The sequence below is a fragment of the Xiphophorus hellerii genome, chromosome 11, assembly GCF_003331165.1.
Source record: "Xiphophorus hellerii strain 12219 chromosome 11, Xiphophorus_hellerii-4.1, whole genome shotgun sequence".
Lineage (NCBI taxonomy): Eukaryota > Metazoa > Chordata > Actinopteri > Cyprinodontiformes > Poeciliidae > Xiphophorus > Xiphophorus hellerii.
In genome coordinates, this window is record NC_045682.1 from 971659 (window position 1) to 992401 (window position 20743).

At 36.2% G+C, this 20743-nt stretch overlaps 1 protein-coding gene across 1 annotated transcript; it reads left to right on the forward strand.

The window, feature by feature from the left end:
* Nucleotides 1–3377: 3377 nt before the first annotated feature.
* psmg1 (proteasome (prosome, macropain) assembly chaperone 1) lies at nt 3378–20181 on the forward strand. The gene is made up of 7 exons (XM_032576540.1): nt 3378–3600; nt 6643–6746; nt 7726–7871; nt 8675–8737; nt 9380–9578; nt 15362–15492; nt 20025–20181. Exons 1-7 carry the CDS (start codon nt 3482–3484, stop codon nt 20100–20102), a joined length of 840 nt encoding a protein of 279 aa, XP_032432431.1. The 5' UTR covers nt 3378–3481; the 3' UTR covers nt 20103–20181.
* The last annotated feature ends 562 nt before the right edge of the window (nt 20182–20743 follow it).

Below are 20743 nucleotides of genomic sequence, written 5' to 3' on the forward strand. Positions count from 1 at the left end.
AAGAATTTAAAATGAATAGTTTAGAAATAAGTCAAACACCAATATCAATAACACCACCATGGATTCTACCAGAAGCAACAGTAGACATGTCAATAATGGAAAAGAAACAAGATAAATCTTACATAGCAGATAGTTATTCAGTACAGATACATTTAAACAATTATTATCAATATATGCAAATTTATACAGATGCATCAAAAATAAATGGAAAAATAGGAATAGCTTTTGTAGTACCAGAATTCAATTTAAAAATAGGAAAACGAATTACAGATGGATTGTCAGTATACACAGGAGAAATGTTGGCAATATTATTAGCTTTACAATGGGTAGAAGACATAAAACCATTAAAAACAGTGATATGTTCAGATTCAAGCTCTGCACTATTAAGTTTAAAGAACACTCAATCAGATAGTAGGATGGACATTTTATTAGAAATATTTCATACATTATTTAGGATACAAAATATGGGTTTAATAGTTATATTTGTGTGGGTTCCAGCACATATTGGGGTTGAAGGAAACGAGAGAGCAGATAAAATGGCAAAGAGGGCAATTCAAAATCCTATTAGTTTTACAGTTAAAACAAGTAAATCTGAGGGAAAGAGTATGGTTAAAGGAAAACTGATGGAAAAATGGCAAAAAAGGTGGGATGAAGAAAAAACAGGAAGATGGTTTTATAAAATTCAGAAAATAGTAGGAGAGAGAAGAAATGGAAGAAGAAATAGAAAGGAGGAAAGGGTGATAACAAGATTAAGATTTGGGCATACAGGACTTAATTATACACTTTTTAAAATAAAAAAGCATGATAATGGCAAATGTGGTTACTGTGGAAAATATGAAACAATAGAGCATATTATATTAGAATGTCATAAGTATGAAAGAGAAAGAAGATACATGAGAAGAGAGTTTGAATGTATAAAGGAAAAGATTAATTTATTAGATATTTTGAGGAAGAATTTGGGGAGTAAACACATACAAATAATTATTAAATATTTAAAGAAAACTAAATTGTTTCACAGAATTTGATTATAGTAGGTGTGTTTGTGAATATGTGCATGATCTAGAGGGGTATAGTATAAAGTTAAGTATAAAAATGGATGAATGGGTGTGTATATATATATATATATATGTATGATTTATTTATTTAGTTTATTCATTATTGTTATTTGTAGGAGTATATATATATATTTATATAAATAGATAGTCCATCTCGAACCACACTCCATACCAGTATGTGGCGGTAATGCTACTTAAAGTTTGTTGTCAGCCGCCAATAAACTCAAGAAGAAGAAGAAGAAGAGACGCTAAAGCTACCACCCTATCATGGCTAAGCGAACAATGGGCAGTGGGACATCCACTCATCAAGCCAAAGTAAAAAAGAAATGCGCTTCTTTTAAGATGGAATGGCTGTCGGAACTTGTGCAAATAGAAGAACAAGTGGTGAAACTGGGTGAGATTTTTTTTTTCGAGTGAGAAAGGTTTACTCTGCAAAACATGCAGCGAAGCCAAAGTAGCAAGCGAGTTTTCAGAGGGAAAAATGTGGACTGAATGGAAGTTGGACTACCTCGAGCGTACAACCACTGGAGAGGTGAGAAAGAAAGACAGACGTGAAAAAACTGCGTAATTAAATATTTTACAGACAAAGAGTTACAAGAATTTATACACTATCACAAGCTAGAGCACACATTTCATTGTGGAGAATGTGAATGTTTTAATGTGAACAAAAAGTTATGTCTGAAAGGTGAAATTGTCTCATTTCTCACCATGGCCAAAGCAGGACTCTTTTAAAGAACATACTATGCATTTCATGAACAGCAATGTTTTTGTTTTTTTCATTCTAAGTGGGGCAAATCACTTATATTAAAAGCAAACTAATGGAAGTTGCTGCTGTAGTCTGATTCTTTTAATAAGCCATGTAACTTTCTATGATCCCAGATTTATAACAGGTGTAATACTGGTGTGTGGCCGTAGTGCGCACACCTGATGTTGCTCACAGTGGTCCTCAGTGTACTCAGGGAGCCTGTGTGTATGCCCAGACACATGAAAAATTAGAGGGAACATTGCATTTGACCCCAAGAGACTGACCATTGGACCAGGTAAAATGGTGCCTTTAAATGCACTGGACTGGGACTGTGAGATAGCAGAGACTTTCAGTTACCAATCAACACCAAGGTATTAAATGTTAAATGGGCCAAACATCATGGAAATATGTATTGTGCAGATTTAGTTTTGTAAAGAAGTTTTTTGTGAAATGCCAGTTTTCCATAAGCTCTACAATGTTGTTGTGAAAGATGACAGGTTACAATTTGTTACATTTGCTCTGCAAACAGTGTCTAAATGAGCATTTCAGTGCTTTACAAGTTTTGTGTACAAGAGACGGACCTCATGTTATTTATGTAGAAGAGCTTTACTGTTACAGAGCTTTTGATTTACAGGTGTCATACAGTCATGAAGATGCAAATGTTTATATTGTCCCATACTGTTTCTTGTGAACAATAAAAATGGCTGTTCAAATACTGATTTCTGGTCTATGCATTTTACTCTTACAAACTCAGCTGTGTATTATAGCTGTAAAACAATTGTTTAGTGAGTGAAATAAAGTTAAATTTGGTACTATTTTAGAATTTAATTAAATGTTTAACTGCACAATATGGAATTAAATTAAATTAGGAGTAAAATTTTATACTATTAAGAGCACAATTTGACACTATATGGAATAAAATGTTATTCTATTTTGTGTAAAATTCCTTTTTAGTTAGACTAAAATTTATCTCTACTTAGAATAGAATGCAATTCTCTTTAGAGTAAATTATATTCCACTTGGAGTTAAAATACGGTGGAGTATTTTTTTCTTTTAAAAAACTTGGAGTAAATTCTCTTGGCATTGATTAAAATTTTTGCACTAAATGGAGTTGATTTTAATTTGTAATTTCAACTCTTCCATGAGAGTGAATTTTACCGGGACCAAATGTTGTCTTTTTTTAGAGGAAAAACTTTTTTCAAATTGAATAAATTTTACTCTGGAATTTTTCCTGTGTAATGACAACATCTGAAAGGAATTTAAGTTATGACAAATTTTGTCATAATGAGTCTGATTTAGGGGTCGCACATTTTGGGGGAATAATTGTCCTGAGATATCGGGTTTTAAGTCCTTTAAGTTAATAACATGCACAATCCTGGCTCCCATTTAAATTATAGCGTCATGCTATTTCAGATTAAGTTTATTTTTGATCAGTTCTTTTCCACACATTTTCAGTGCATCAAAACAATAAGCTAATCTTACTCAAATCTTACTTTTTTCCCCCTAAATTTGAGTTCATTCTATCAACTTTAAGCACATAAGATAGAACTTTTGTTTTGTAGTAGTGATGAGTTGAGCTGAGGCTTTTATTTTGAAGGAGCCTGGCTTCTTCCGGAGGAAGTTTGCGATTCTTTATGTCCTAGCTAAACTTTCGCTTTGCACTGACTGAAACATTTGGATTATGGCCACGTTTTTCGGAGAGGTTTTGTCGGTGTATTCTCGGGCGGTGGAGGAGGACGAAGAGGAGCTTGAAGAAAACGAAGAAGACGAACAAATTCGCAGAGAATTGGAGGAGAAGAGGTGAGAATGGCTAACCGTGTAGCATGAGAAAGGCAGAAAATATTGAAACAACAGAAAACATTGGGACATCAAGTTTAGTCTAGTACACAAAAAATAATGGATCATAGTTAAAGATAAAAATATACTTAGACTCCATGTGCACCTTTCATATTGACACTTTAGCCGTAGGTGACTTGGTGAGCATCTTTCAGCTAACATGACACATTAGATTCCAGTAGGTGTTCACTTTACCGCCCCCTCATCGCTGAAGCCATATACTTTATCAATCCATAATAATACTTTTATTAGACATGGTTTACAGTTTTTAGCACTGTTGCCTTGCACCAAGAATGTCTTAGGTCCGAATCCCGTGGGTGGTCTCCGGGTACTCCGGTTTTAGAAGGTAGATGACATTAAACAAACTTACAAATATTGTCTTTTCTATCCAGCCATATGTTTTGTATTTTATTTAATTTTAAAAAAAAGTTTTTTCTTAATTTATTTAGGCCTCTAATAATTTGTTCTGAAGAAAATGGGATTTCATTAGAGGTAAAAATCAACCTATTTTTAGCTTATTATACAGATTATATCAACAAAATTGAGTTTTCTAGCTGAGAAAAATTTAACAAACCTTCTAGCTGCCAGTCTTTTTTACACGCTAGTGGAAATAACTCCAGAGATTTGCTTCCTGTAGACCCCCTCCACACACAAAGCTGAAGTTGGTTTCTGATTGCAGCTTCCGGAAATGGCTAAAAGAGATTCCACTAAATTTTTCACTACCTATTTTATATTTTAACTATAAAATAGATAAAATTTTATCTATTTTATAGTTAAAATAGATAAAAGTAGAGTCTGCAAACCTGAACTAGATTATTGTCAACTAGTAGCAGAATATTTAAAACCAAGTTTGTGATTTGTGAAACTTTTATATGATTTGTGAAACTTAAATAAAGGGTGATTTCAGTCCCTTTTTGTTGCATCTGGACCACAATAGAATTGCTCCAATACTAAAACTACAACTCATAGACTTTTGAAACCTGGAGTGGATTATTCTCAACTAGTAGCAGAGTATATAAAACCAGGTTTGTGATTTGTGAAACTTTTATATGATTTGTGGAACTTCTATAAAGGCCTTTGGCAGCTCTGGTTAAAAAACTACAACAATTAGACTCTTCAAACCTGGGCTAGATTATTCTGCTCTACTAGCAGAATATGTAAAACCTAGTGTGTGATCTGTGAAACCTTTATTTGATTTTGAAACTCCAATAAAGGCCAATTTCAGCTAATTTTTCACAACCTTCAGTATTTATGGGAGAAAACAAAAAGTTAAAACTGGATATAATAACAAAATAATGGAAATTTTAGAGAAGGAGGAGTTCAATTCTCATGTGGTCCAAATGCAAAAACTGGCTGGAATTGCTTTATATTGAAGTTTCACAAATCAGATAAAGGTTTCACAAATCACAAACTTTTTTAAATATTGCATTATTAGAGTAGAATAATCTAGTCTAGGTTTGAAGACTCTAAGTGTTGTAGTTTTTTTACCTAGAGCATTTTAAAGATACTGAAGGTGGTGAAAAATTTGGTGGAATCGCCCTTTAGCCATTTCCCAAATTGGAAGTTACAGTCAGAAACCAACTTCAACTTTGTCCCACACTTTCAGGTTAAGGCTTTCAATTTTTATTAGGTATCTGACTGCATGTCACCAGAATCATAGCCCTATAATCACAAATACTGCACACTTCTTCAGGACACCAGCTAGATAAACAAAATTTTTAATCACTCGACTGCACACAGTAATTGTAATTAGTTATATAATTTATTGATATTTATTAATCCCCTCATATAGCAAACAGCAGAGGAAATTGGAAGAATAACAATTCTGACAATACCGCTTGTTGCTCTTAACTTACCTTCAAAATTATGAAGATTCTTAACATCTGAATTGTTATTAAATTAAATTCAGTTGAATTATACTTTTTCATTCTTGAAAAGGGAAGATGTGTTTATTTTATTAGTAGGTTCACAGTCTCAGGGGCCATAAAGGTGTTCCTACTGAATAAGAGTTTGCTCTGTCTCTTCTTGTTAAAGTTCTTTTCAAGGGAGGTGTGTTTTATCTTTTTCAGTTTTGCAGAATACTACAAAAATGTTGGTATTGTTACTAGTTAATTTAAGAATATTAATTATACAGTGTGTGCATTGGGTCTATTACACATGTTGGCAGAAATAGATGATCAGGAAGCAGACAAAGCTGAGGAAAACAACTTTTGTGGGTGTTTTGCATTTGTTTGTACCACAGTGTTTTTTCCTTCCACTTAACTTTCCTTTAATATCTCTGGAAATAGCATTCCATGAACAACCAGTTTCATTAGCAATGACCTTTTTCTGCGTAGTTACTACATTTTGGCAACAAAATGTTTTTCTTATTTAAAAAAGGAATGTAATTATTTATTTGCATATCTTTTAATGTATTTCAAATTTTTTATAAAAAAGGCTTAGTAAATTGAAAAATCTGTAGAATGTGCCAAATTCTTTGTCCGATAAGTTGTCAATAGTCTATAGATTAATCAATTATTTTTAAAAAATATCATCAATTGTAGTCATAATGTATATTATTGTTAGGACTGTATCCTGCAAAAACACATTAAAAGTCATAGATGAAGTCAGGATGTCAGCAGTAATTATCAGTCATAAAAACAAAGATAATGAAAATGGCTGCCACAAAAGTCCCTGCATTACTGTATTTGTTCAGTGTTATTTAAGGGGCTATTTTACTGCTGGAGTGTCTTTAGTGAGTGACATGTTTCTATTGTGTTTCCCATCATTTTCCTGTTGTGTGAGGGGGCTGAGCTGAAGCACTTTGAATAATTCAAATTAATTCAACAGCGCCGCGTTCTGCAAAACAATAACAGACTAGTCAGAGGCAGAAAATGAGGCATTACATTTTCAGCTCTTAAACAATGACGCTTACTTTGTAATGTAATTATGTTCTGCTTGCTTTATCTTGCTGTTTTAGCATTATGTTTGACCCGTAAGCAATAAATCTGAGGTCTTTCTTCTCAGAACTGTTCATCTCCATTGGAATCCTGAAATCTCAGAGTTGTTGAGAGCCGGGAACAAGGTGCAGTGTTCCAGCTTCATCCTGGCTGTAGGACACAATGCTGCCAGTAAGTGAGATCCAGCTGTCGAAAAGCACCCGAGACATGTCCATCAAACTGCACAGACAATAACAATAAATGTGTTTGGAAATGTAAATGATTAGTTTCAGCTAAGAACCTCAATCTTATTGTCTGTGTGTAATGGAGTCTGTTGCTGATCAAAATAAATTTAGTGATAAATTATCACTAAATAATGGCAAAACAAAATTTGTAATATTTAGTAATAAGAAAATAAAAAATGATATCAAACTTACGATAAGCGATGTTGACTAGAACAAGTGTTTGAAATCAGATTTTGGGGGTGATGTGATTTTCAACTACAAATTGCATTGGAAGGTTCATATTGATGATGGAAAAGCTAAAATGTCAAAAACTTTTGTAATATTGAATAAAATAAAATATTTTCTAAATAGGAAATCACTCTAGATATTATACTGTCGCTTAGTACAAACATCAGAGATCTAGGGAAACTTGTATAAAAACAAAACTTGTCTACATGCTTCTGAAGAAAGCTATATGAGTTATAACTGCGTCTGATTATTTTCATCCACCTAATGTAATACTTCTTACATTGCATACTTTAAAATTTTATGATTCAGTAGAGTAGCATTGACTATGTACAGAGCCTATAATAAACTCCTTAAAAAAAGGTTAAAAGGGGCATGCCGTGGTGGCGTAGCGGTTAACGCGACCCGTATTTGGAGGCCTTCAGTCCTCGACGCGGCCGTCGCGGATTTGACTCCCGGACCCGACGACATTTGCCGCATGTCTTCCCCCCTCTCCTTCCCCGTTTCTTGTCAGCCCATTATCATATAAGGGAGCCCACAAAAGACCCCCTGGAGGGGTAAAAAAAATAAAAATAAATAAAAAAAAAGGTTAAAAATGACCAAAAATAAAGTGTCGAATGCAGAATACGTGACTGAAAGCAAGCCTGGGAAGCACTCTGATGCGAGTTGTTGTTGAATACTGAGATGATGTGTCTTCACAGGCTTCCTGTCAGCATACATTCTTGCCTCTGCAAACTGGGATGTGGTTGGGCGTGCAGTGGCGTGGAACGAGATGAGCCGGTCTAGAACTGGGCCGAGTGGCGAAGGGTCGGCATGTGTTTTCTACAGACACAAGAACGAGCCAGCAGTAAGTGACACAGTGAGAAAAACAGCCCCCCAGAATATCTGCTGTTGATTAACACCCCTGGAAACACATCATCACCATGACAAGCTGCTCCTTTATGTACGCATTATGACATACTGTATTTCAATGTTTCTATTTAAAGCTCACAATAAGTTCAACACTTTCAAGATTTCTGCTCTAATAATCTCTCATTTGGAATTGAAGGATTTGGAAAAGCACATTTGTCTGTCTGACCATCCATGCTCTTTCAATCCATCTGTCCATCCATCCATTTTTAAATCTATCCATCCATTCGTTATTATGAAAGAATCATTTTCACAAGCGGTGGTGCTCTCCATTTGTTGATCTGAGCTGTTCCATTAACTATCATAAAATAACAGTTGGAAGGAAGCAGTGAGTCAAATCTAGAAGTGTGTGTGTTTACATTCTGTCCTTCCATATTTACTAACCTGTAATTTAACCAAGATAAAGACACTGATGGACAGAATGTGAAATCACTGTCAGAGATTTGTCACACCTGTACTGCTGCGTCTGTTGGCAGGAAAGGAAGAGTATCTTTAGACATATTTAATTAGCTCAGTTTCCCTTTAGATTATCTGACTCATTGAAATCAAGCAACCTTTAAACCTCTAGCAGCAGGATAATGTAGTTCTTCAGACAATTTTCTCTATGAAAGCAGTCATTTTCTCCCACCTGTTTCTGCCACCTTGTTATAACTCCTTCCAAATTATAGCCTCTTACCTTGTTTTGTCTTCTCTCTGTGTGATTGGAAAGTGATGAACAAAATGTTTTTGTTTCTTATTTAGGTTTTGATATGCCATGTAACATGCCACATTGCAGAGGACCAGCTATTCCAGTGGACAGAAAAGGTAAAATTTTCTGCAGCTTAATCACCCTGACAAGACTGTGACATTCTCCTCTGGTAACCCATGAAAAGGAACAGTTTTACTTGCTCTCCTTCAGAAAGCCATAATCACATGGCAACATGATGACTTAAATAGAATCACTTTCCTTAGAGTGTGTCATTAAGGAAGAATTATGGAGCTTGAAAGTGAAAATCTGAGATTCAGAGACATTTTATTCTTTTGATAAAAAGTCTCATGACATTCAAAGATGGTCAAATTTATAGGTCTATTATGTGGTTTTTTAAACCAAACTATAGAGCAGAGATCCACTCGGTGATTCCCAGCGGATGGTTATTGGTAAGCTGTTTTAGAAGCAGAAACACAGCCTGTCTTCCTGCAGCTGCAGCAGCAGAGAATCATGACAGATTTCACTCCTGTCAGCAGATCGGAGGAAGATGGGGCTATAATGGGTGCTGTGTTTTCAAAACCTGACAGTTGCAAATTGGAAAAACATTGGCTGGTCTCAGAAATGTCAGCTTTAGCTGCCAGATGCTGGTGTATGGTTAGAAACTTACATTTAAAAAAAAACATGCCTCTGTTTTTATTTCTTTGCACATATTAGATAAATTACTGCAAAATCAGGAGCTTTGTCTTTGTCTCTCCCAGGTGTTCGGCTATCTGCAGACCAGAGGTCTCACTGTGACTGTGCTGTCTGACAGCTCTGTGGCTGATTACAAGACAGCAGACTACCTGTGCAGCAGCTCTGCCCCCTTCCTGCGGTCGCTTTGCTCTAGTGCATTCAGCGATCAGCCTGTCTGCCAGTCACTGGAGCAGCCCAACATCATTACAGGACTGCCAGCTGCAGGTATGTTTGGAGTTTTTCTTATCCAAATGAGTCAGACTCATTGCTTTGTCACACAGAAAATCTGCACAGGGCTCGAACAGGAGCAGCACAACAAGCCTGTCATACTGCTGGGCATATTTAGCAGAGCAATCCATCTCAGTCATAGCTTTTATTCTGCACATAAAGTGGTTCTCACTTAACCTGAATTCACTTTATCCCAGGTTCATTGTTGTTTTGGGCTTTTAAAGAGACATTTTGGTGTCAGGTTTGCAGTGATAAATGATGCGTAAAAATGTGTGCTTCTGTTCTTTAAAGGTGACCTATTATGCTTCTTTGAACAGGTTAGGTTAAGTCTGTAGCAGTCTTTCTCAAACTGTGGTCCCCAGACCACTGGTGGTCCTTAGACGCCCCCTAGTGGTCCTCCAGGTATTGCATGTGAACAACCATTTATTTGTCATGATGTGAGCTCAAAGTACAACGCATACAGTTAGCTTACCAAAGGATTGTGCTAAAAACCGGGTCACTCGAAAAAAACACTGGAAAGAAAACAATGCCAGGATTACTTATATGATTGGAGGAAGCCAAGTCAATCCTGCTCAGAGTATTGATGTGTCTTTCATGAGCAATTTAACTCTTGAATGGTAGGGCTTAAATCTACGCGAGAACCAGGACCATGCAGAGACCTTTGGAGGTTCAAGGGCTCAAAGTTAAAAAGGGACACATTGAACAAGATCTTGAAACACAGTACAACAACGTAGCAACAACCCATATTAATCAAGAATATAATATTTAATCGGATTATTTTATTGTCATCATGTGGGGACAATGCAAAGCAAATATAGTCTGTTTCCCTGATAAGTATAATGTTGCTGTTGCTACTGACAGTGCTAGATGACTGAGTTGATCTGAGACTAGGCCTGTCGCGATAAACGATAAATCGATTAATCGTGCGATAAATTAAAACTATCGACATCATTTTAATTATCGGCATTATCGTCTCTTCCGGCCTTTTTCTCTTTCTGTTGATGACACTGAATGAAAAAAGGCTCAACTCCGGTGCTCTCCACTGACTCCTCCCTTCCTCATTTCCTTAGCGTAAAGCCCAGCGCACACGACACAATCTTAGAGCTGTCGATTGTCGGCCCATTTTCAAAACCTGACAGACCACACATTAGCCGACACAAATCCTAGGTATAACGGTTCGATCGGGTTCGTTCCTGCCGTGTAGTGTCCAACAATGGGCACAAAATAATGGCTACAAGTTCAGTTAACTAATTTTAAAACCAGGCATTAATCAATGCTTTACTGCAATCTACCTGCAATGCATGTGGCTAGTGTCAGCGTAAAGTCCTGACCAAATGAAAATCATTATAAACTATTTACGTCACGTTAACGAAGAACAGCTGAAAAGTTACCGGGTTTATCAACTGCGGTAGCAATTTCGCTCCAACTCCTCCTCTTGTCATTTCTATATTCTTTGCATGTTGAATAAACATTAATGTTGTTTCCACATATCATCTCCAATGTCCGCTGGACTTCGGGTTGTGCCGTGTCAGCTGTTTGGGATTCCCCTCCGTAATTTCCCCTCAGAAAGTGCAGAGGAGAATCTGTGCTTTCTGATTGGCTACCTGTCACATTCAACAGGCTGCGTTAAAGCGCCCAGTCGGGGAAAACCCTGATTTGGATCTGAGTAACACACCACACAATCTTAGAAAGACCAACGTTCTAAGATTGTTGTAAGGGGAAAAATAGGAGCAAAAAATCATGTAGTGTGAACTATTGCATCAGGTAGTCGATGTGCCCGTCTTCTCTATTTAAATCTAATTATTACTGAAGGGCAACATAGTATACAGACTTCATAATCTGCACTCTTTTGGTTGAATGCAGTATTTATTTCCACTTTTACTTTATGTTGTTTAGTTTTTTTTTTTCCAAGTGCGTTTTTTGTTAATGGAGACCATTTTATTTTCGTTTTTGGTTGTTTTGTTTATTTTGTTTATCAGTTCCAGTGTTTAGTGTTCTTTTGAAAATAAAGTGTATCTATCTTTGGCAAGAAATCGCATGGATTATTATGTCATTTCCATTAAATCAGTGTAAAAAGGTCTTCAAACAATATTATCGTTTATCGCAATAATTTTTGAGACAATTAATCGCTCAGCAAAATTTGCTATCGTGACAGGCCTAGCTGAGACTGTTATTGTTAAACAGAACATAGGAGAGCAGGTAGCTGGTTATGAAGTTATGAAATAAGCAAATTTGCTGCTATTTTACTAAATAAGCTCTACTACTTCGGTTTAACGTCCATAGCAATTTGGCTGCAGACTGCTTTAAAGATCAAAAAAGCACGGAGGGGTGAACTCTACGTAATTTTTGATGTTAGCTCTTCTGAGATCTAGAATTGTAAGACAAATGTCAAGGCAAAGAAGACTCAGTAGCTGCTGGTAGGGCCCTTCAGACATTCAGGGGCCCCTAGAAATGGTTGAATTGTATCACCTTTCATTGATCTAAAACTGTAGCAGTCATCTATTGAGAATGACAATGTTATAAAATTTTATTTAATGTATTCAGCAGGGAAAAAAATAGTAGGTACATTTAGGATTTAATTTGGAAGTTTACTTTGTAAACGTGCAAAGAATCATCTTGATAGTTTGATTGTTGCGTTACCATGGCTACAATATGGTGTAATCTTTGTTTTTGAGCTGGGTTTGTTCACAAATACATCAGAGCAAATAATAACCAATAATCAGTGATGATTTTAAACTTGGCCAATTAAACTGGGATTTCTGTCACAGACTTCACTAAATCTATATTTAAACACTTTTAGTGATGCTGAAGTAGGAGAGGCTTGGGAAGGCTAAATCATGATTCTGTTTAAGGCCCCATTTTTCCTTGGGCCGGCCCTGCATGAAGAGCGAGCCACTGAGCTGCGCATCTTTGCTGGAATCTACCTGGAATCATATGGAATAATATGCCTGATTATAACAACCTTTAAAATGATTCCAAAGTAAACCTCATGCAGGGCTTTGTTTTATGAGTAATTATAACCCCTAGTAATTAATTTCATAATTGATCACCGTTATCAATAAATGTGTGTATGAGACAGTTTCAACATTCAGTGGCCAATTAGTGTAGTTAATACTTAGAACTGTAGGCTCATTATTTTAACGTCTTAATCTATATTTGCAGTTAAAGCATACTTGTTAGTGAAATGGCAGAATAAGTATTTAAATTGCTTTCCATCATATTGATTGGCTCATAGTGGATCTCACTCTATGATTTCTGCAGGTATTTCCTCCTCTGTTTCTTTATTCTGGCTGTTTCTTATTCAGTTCTTACATGGAGAGATGGAAAACAAGTATGTCTTTGTCATTAATCGAGTTGCTTAACGTTGTCTGTGCATCAAGCAGGGATAAGCATTCTCTGGGTCCATCTGTTCAGTTAATTCTCAGTTTTAATTTGATAGTAAATCTGTTGTTTTTCTCTAGATTTTCTGAGAAATCTAAATGGTTACGTGTCTTACATCCACTGTAACCATTACATTAGGATATGAGAGCCTCTAGGCCTCAGTCACCCTCTGCCCTCTTCACTAAGTCTTGCTTTGTGTGCATGATGTCCTGATTCCTTTTAGGATTTATGTGGAGAGAAAAATGCTGTTTTTTAATATTCTTTAATATTCTGGGCCATACTTGATATAAGTGATTTCCTAGAAAGAAAAATCAATCTTTTTTTTTTTTTTTTTTGCAAAAAAATGAATGCAACAAAGGCTTAGCAGAAATTATTTGTTATTCTGATCACAAACTGATTCACAGGATTGAAAACATTGTTTTATTATATTTCTCCACCTGTCAACAGAGTTGGCACACACTTTTTCTGTAGCCGATGGAGACTTATTGACTCCATGAGTATTAACTGCAGTGAACACAGTTCCAGAGGTTTTTAACATTTCTTTACTGCTGACTGTAAATATGGTCATGCTTAGATAAGTAGTTAATATCTTGTTACTGTTTCTTTTCTTTTGAAGATCAGTACAAGATCTAGTTTACTTTGAAAGGTATGTTCTCTTGTCTTTCCCATTTTGTAGAGTGGTTAAGAAGAATGAACTTGCGTATCTGGTGATATTTATGCCCTAAAGAAGCTGAAAGTCAAAGGTAACAAAGTATTCTTTGGCAGTCTGATCAACTTAAAAAAAGTAAAGTATAACTTAAAAAATACTTGCATTAAATTTGTTTTATAGGAATTTTGATTGAATAAAAACAATTACCTCAATTTCTCAAATTAATAAACATTTAATTTTGTTTTTTTTTACATTTTTCATTGTGGTATTATGCTATTGCCAAAATAGATTTAAACCTTTCTAAACATGGTAGTCTAAATTCCAGCTATTATTGTTTCTTGTAATTAATCTAATAATTTTTTCTTAGATCGAGAAAGAATTAGGTTTGTCCATATTTAATATATCTAACAACCACAAAAAATTTTCCCTGTGCAGCTTCTGCTAGAAGAAATAGTTACACTACCAACCTGGATCATTTGGTTTCAAAATTAAATATTAAATATTTTTTGTAAATTTTAATAACAGTTTGTATTGATTGAAACTGAGAATGTGCGGAAAGAAGCCACTAATCTAGTGTGATGACAGGGAGGCCTTCCAACCTCAAAGAATTAGAACTCATCACCAAATATAAATTCTCAAAATACCAGTGAAAACTTGCAAATCCTGGTCAGTAATTTGGTGGGTTACTTCTTAAAAGTAATTCTTTTAAGAAGGGTTTAATTGCTGTAAAGCCAATAATGGCTAAATTAAATGCGAAGATAAATTTCATATGACTCTGATGCTCTGTAGGATTTTATATTTTTCAGGAATGCACACTCTGCATATGGATAACCCATTTGGCCAGTTGGATGGACTAACTACTATTGATTAATGCCCACATGTATAGCACACACAGTCAGAAAATGTGCCTCCACTCGTAGTCATTATTTATGTATAGATATTTTAGGGGCTGAGATACTAAAGCTTACATAGTGGTAGGGGATGTGGTGTAATGGTAAAGGAAGAAAAGATTCAGAAATATGGGGGTAAATCCACATGAAGGAAAATAGGCAAAAAAGGCAAAAAATAACATTTTTGCCTAGAGTGCAATAAAATGTTTATATTTTTGTTCAGTTTTTCACTTAATTACTGCTCTGTGTTGCTTCTGGAAATTGCCTTTTGTGAGTGTATATTCCGATTAACAATTAATTGATTACTAAATTAGTTGATGATTATTTAATCAATTTATTTCAATGAATCCGATTAATCGTTTCACCCCTAGATACGAGTAAATATGAGTCTAATGTGGTTTGTTGTGTTGGACCAGTATAAAGTCTCTGAATAACAATATGTCAAGTGTTTCTGATTCCACAACACCTGGAATACTTCAGTTTCGACTGCACTTTCACACTTTTAACAGGTCTGATTCTCATTCCTGCCTGCTGAGGCATCCTTGAGCAAGTCAGTAAGCCCCACACAGCTCTTGGTGTGTGTATGTGGAGGGAAAAAAGTCACTTTGGACAAATGATTCTGCCAGGTGGATGAAATGTGGTGCCATTAGGCTTCTCTCCACTTACAGAGGACGCACAGTCCTGCATCCTGATGTGGGCATTATGTCGCCAGTACACCTAAACATATTTAATCCTAACAAAAAGATCTTTCATTGGCATAAGGAACCACGTCTTCATCGCTGATGGGTTTCTTCTTCATCAGTTTCATCTTTTATCCATCAGTTAACCCTGTTTTGTTCTTTTCTGTGGTGTTTCATCAGTCCTGAACCACTGCCAGGTCCACAGCATCGCTGCTGCTGTCTACCAGTGTTACAGTGATGTCACCGGTCCTGACTCCATCACCATGGACAAGTACAAGCCAGTGCTAACCAAGCTTGGCAGGTCCATACAGGTGAGCCACTGTTCTGTTTATAATGGGCTCTTTGCACCTGCCGCGCTGACGTCATAACCGCATGCGTAAATGCGGCTCTCTTTTTTTCTGATTTGAGTTACCATGACACCTAGAAAAGACAAAGTCTTATTTCAGACGCAAATAAATCAATACTATGCACTTTGTTGTCTTCCTAATATAATGGGCTTTTAAGTTTCCATGGATTTCCAAGCAGTCCTGAATTAAGAAGACGGTGGTTTGTAAATATTCGTCACTACCAGTTAAAGCTAACTCCGCACAGCAAAGTTTACAGCCTTCACTTCACTCCGGATCAGCATCTTCAGCCTAAAGAAGAAGGTATAGGAGCCTCCTGTGTTATTTCCATGGAATCACTTCTGTATTCAGCCTGAAAGAGCGAGTGTATGGGAACAAGAGAGCAGACCAGAGCCAGACAGCCGAGCAACTGATCCACATGTACACACCGCTGTAAATACCATCCTGCTTCACAAGAAACATGCAAAACTAATAAAGCGAAATAACACGGAGACCTTAAGGAACACGGCCATCTTTTTCTAAAAGCAACAACTTTCAACCTGAACAGTCAGCTGAACTAGATTGACTGTCTAGTCACGTGAACTAGACAGTCAGTCTAGACCAGGGGTCGGCAACCTTTTCTATTCAAAGAGCCATTTGGGACCGCCTCCCAATAAAAAGAAAGCACTTGGAGCCACAACCCATTTTGACGTCATATAAATAAAACCTATATGCTATGTACAAAAATCGATACTATGTTGCGTTTATGAAATCAACGAACTGCTGCAGAGAACACAAAATTTTATTTCTGCATGTAACAAAACGCATTTTACACTTTGTTGATGCTCAATTTCAAACAAAATACCCCCTGTCTATTTGGGTCTTTGTATTTAAGAAATAAAAATCAAAACTTACCCAACCTGCACTGAAAGAAACATAGAAACAGAATGCAGTCACCTGTCCTCCTCTTATTCAGGAGATAAAAATCAAAACTTATCCAAATATTATCCACCGGCACTGAACTAACCAAGCAAACCAAAAAATGCGCAGTCTGCTTCTGTGTCCCGTAGTACGGTACGGAGCCCTCTAGGGGACATGGGGATTTTTTTTCTTTTGCGTTCCCTCGCAAAACTTTTGCGTTACCTCGCAATACTGTACTGGTCAGTTATGCAGCATAATTGAATACTGTAAGCCTTTCTTACGGTGGGCGCCGTATTTTCTGCTTTAATGGTTATGTGAGGTTTTTCCATAAATGTTAGTAGCCTATCTTTTTGTGAAATATCTGAAGTTTTATATCTTTCTTTAGGATAGAAAGGCACCACAAACCTACGATATAAACAGAAACCTTCCGTAAGTAGGAAAGAAATAAAAATGGTTTAAAGAGCTGCTTTCAGTGCTGCTCCATCTTAGCCTTAACAGACATAAACATGCAGTAAAAAATAAATCGATTTTCAATCAGTGTTTTGCACCAAACAGTTTTTACTATTAACAAGTTTTTATTATTAAAAACACGACAAACTAATGATGGTAAAGGGCCGCACTGGGTTAACTCGGGGAATCTCATCTGTCCGTGTATCAATCAAATCCAAACCTCTTCTTTGTTCTGTCACAATTATCGATTTATTCCATTTTGATTATTATGCTCCAAACTTTGCAAGGACTGACCGCCCCGCTCACCGCTTCCTAATACACACAAAGCCAGTATCCTTCCCATTCATACCTGGTGACGTCACTCCCACGTCGACACACATAAGTGTCAAAGTCGCCTGCTCCTGTCATATCAATAATTACTTATTTCATTTATATGGCTCTTACAGAGCCTCAGTGAAAACTTGTTTATTATTATTAACTGTTTGGAACGCAAAAGTTTTGCGAGGTAACGCAAAAGAAAAAAAATCCCCCATGTCCCCTAGGGGGCTCCGTACGCTTCAGCCTTTCGCATCAGCTCCGAAATGGCCTTTTTTCTCTCCTCTCCCTCGGGATATTTTTTTAGCAAAGACAGAGTGTTTGCTCTTGAAATGTCTTTCAACATTTGACTTCTTGTTGTTTGCCAGTCTTTCGCCACATATTAAGCAGACTGGTGAACCAGTTTCATCAGCGGTGAAAGCAAAATGATCTTCAGAATGTTTCCTTTTCTTGGATTTATTCATGATGTATCTTCCGGGCAAGGATCAAAAAGTCAATAAATCAGTGCGCTAAAAAAATATGGTCTGCCAGACATGTGGGGTACCAGGAATGCCTGTCGCACATCGGCGGACATGACGTATATTTTGGGTGCTAAAAATGTTCAAAACTTTTGTTTTAATGTTACAAGTTTACCATAATCTTCAGATTTAGAAATTTATTTGGAAATGATTTTAATTCATAATTTTTTAATGATTTAATTTTAATAAAATATTCTATTTCCCAAAGTCACTGGGAGCCACAACAGAAGGATGAAAGAGCCACACGTGGCTCCGGAGCCATTGGTTGCCGACCCCTGGTCTAGACAGACTGAACTAGACAGACTAGTCTGTCTAGTCTAGTCAGGTGCCCCTCTGACTGTAGGAGTGCCCCTACTGACACCAGAGCTGCCCTACTGTTAAGCTATGGGGTTGTTGTGCTTCCTCATGCTTCAGGCAAAAAGCCTGAACCGTAAAATCCCCCATTACTTGGTCTCTGACACTAACAACAATAAACGCACGTAATATACTTGAAAATAAGGTAAAAACATTGTCCGTTAGAATGGATGAAAAATGTTTAGATGCCTAAATAGCACATTTTTACAAGAAAAATGTCCAAGAATATTGCCAACTAGCATAAGCTAAAGCTAATGTTAGCCACAAAGTTTAAAGAAAGTAAAACTCACCTTCGTATCTGCGAACGTATAACGAGGCGTACATCTTAAAACCTTTCTCCAGCTTACTTATTGGGGCTTCGGATCGATGTACAGTACAGACCAAAAGTTTGGACACAACTGTGTGTCCAAACTTTTGGTCTGTACTGTACGTCATTAATTGTTACCTTGGGCAAGCCCTGCAAATACCCAGTGTAAAGTGCCATTTTCAATAGATCGGAAATGATCGAGCCGCTTTTCCCTGAACGCGGAAGCTGACGTGCGAAGAGCCCATAAAGGTCAGTGAAGGTGGATGTATCCTCATGTCCAGCATAACAGCGATCTGGCTGCGCTCCAGCTGAGGCTGTAGCTGCAAACTTCTGACAGCTGATGGGATTAGGTTTTATAATTACAGGAGCAACTCATGCCAAAAGCATTTTCCTTTCTTTTTCTTACCAGTTGCAGAGTCTCCACTTTCCAAGTTGAAATCCTTTCAGCTTTTTTTTTTTAATGAGAAATTGTGTTTTACAATTCCCTCGAAGGGGAAAGCAAAGTCAAAGCATTAAATTTGACTAACAGCATGCAACAGTGCTAACAATTGCACCACTGTGCTGCAAAATAAATCTAACTGTATTTTAAAAAGCAGTCTTTTAGGCAACAGTTATTTTTATTTTTACCTACTAACGACATAACAGGCTAATTTTTGACATGTTTGTAGTTTTTATTTTTTATGTTTCCCAATAGAGCTGGGCGACTTGGACTTAGAATTGTATCGTGATATTTTGTGGTGCTATTGTGATAATAAAACTGATGATAAATTATTTATTACATCTTATGTAGGTAACTGTATGGCACCACAAACAAATACTGCTCTTGTAAAACATTCCTACAGTAACTGTATTCAAATATATCTTCAAATTTACTGATATTTATTCACCCTCTTGTGGAACAAATAGTGGCAAAAATAGTAAAATAAAAAAAATTTCTGATAATTCTGCCAGTTTTGTTTTTTAACATTTTTCATTGAAATTGATATTTTTCACAAAATATTTTTTAAAGTAATTAATTAGCAGAAATTATGTCACTCTTCATGTCGAAAGTTGACATTTATGTTCACTCAGCAAAATGATGAGTCAAAGTTAGAAAATATCGATGACCGTCTGTGGTTTTTAAGCTTTGTTAACCTTCCAACTATTGGGGCATCATCTCAAATAAAATAAAGACCTGACAGGTTGCAGTCTGTATTTAATGTAGAGTAATCCAGACCAGATTTTAAAAGTGAGAGTGTAATAGATTTAGACTTGGAGCTGACTTAGTTGGTCCAAATGCCCAAAAAAGTCATGAAATAGTCAAAAATCTTTTGAAGACAGCATGGACTTATTTAATGATTTGCTCAACATCAAGATGATAAAACCCTTGAAGGTATTTTTTTTGTACTTGTCTTGTAAGACATATATAAATTATCTGAAAATATTTGAACAGGAGAAATTAATAGACTCTAAATTTGAATATACTACTAAATTTCCAAGAATTTAGTTGGCATTCTCAGGGAAATCTTATTACAAGAGGAATTTATTTTATCCTGGTTCAAGTGGTTTGTTGAAAGGAGATTGTAGACTGAATGAGACATTTTACCGGGATGAAGAAATTCTTGAAAAAATTTAATCTTTTTTTTTAATATTATTTTCTGAAATTCTCTCCTCAGGTGTACTCATCCCAAAGCACAGATGTCCTCCGCAAGTTTGTCAGAAGCTCTGAAATTCAGAGTAACCTTTATATTTGATACAAGGAACTATGGGATTAAGTTTAATGAAATGTACTGAAATACTGTCTTTTAAAATAAAGTTATTCCTTCAACAGAATTATTCTATTTTTGTATTTTATTGATTTATTCACCCTGTAAAATAGTGTGGTCAAGGAGCCACAAGGTGAACAAAAACGAACAGCACCAGCCACTAGTTTCCAGAGTCTTCTGATTAATTTTTATTTGCTTCTTCACACTCTGACAACCACCTTTTCCCTCTGAGCTTCCCAAAACACTCTTTTTATAGCCAATTGGCAACATACCTGCACATGATTGGATCAAGCCACAATTAAACAGGTAAAAAACAAAAAAAAAACGAAGTCTAAACAGAAACAAAAATACAATTATTAATCTAATTTACAAACTCATCTACATAATGAAATAGTCTGCAAAATAAACTCTGTAAGATAACTCAAAAAGTTACTTTAAAGAAAAACAAACAGATCAATATTCAAAGAAAACCCTCTAATTGGTAGAACCCAGCAAGGCAATCCGTGACATGATGATGTCACGGATTGCCTTGCTGGGTTCTACCAATTAGAGGGTGGTAGATGAGACCCCTGGTAGGTGTACCAGGGGTCTCAAACTCCAGTCCTCGAGGGCCGCAGTCCTGCAACTTT

Excerpts from the sequence above, each read along its gene's own strand:
- psmg1 (XM_032576540.1), top strand. The coding sequence starts at position 3,482 with ATGGCCACGTTTTTCGGAGAGGTTTTGTCGGTGTATTCTCGGGCGGTG. Across the intron at positions 6,747-7,725 it reads TGTAGGACACAATGCTGCCA|GCTTCCTGTCAGCATACATT; the intron begins GTAAGTGAGATC and ends GTGTCTTCACAG. Across the intron at positions 7,872-8,674 it reads GACACAAGAACGAGCCAGCA|GTTTTGATATGCCATGTAAC; the intron begins GTAAGTGACACA and ends TTTCTTATTTAG.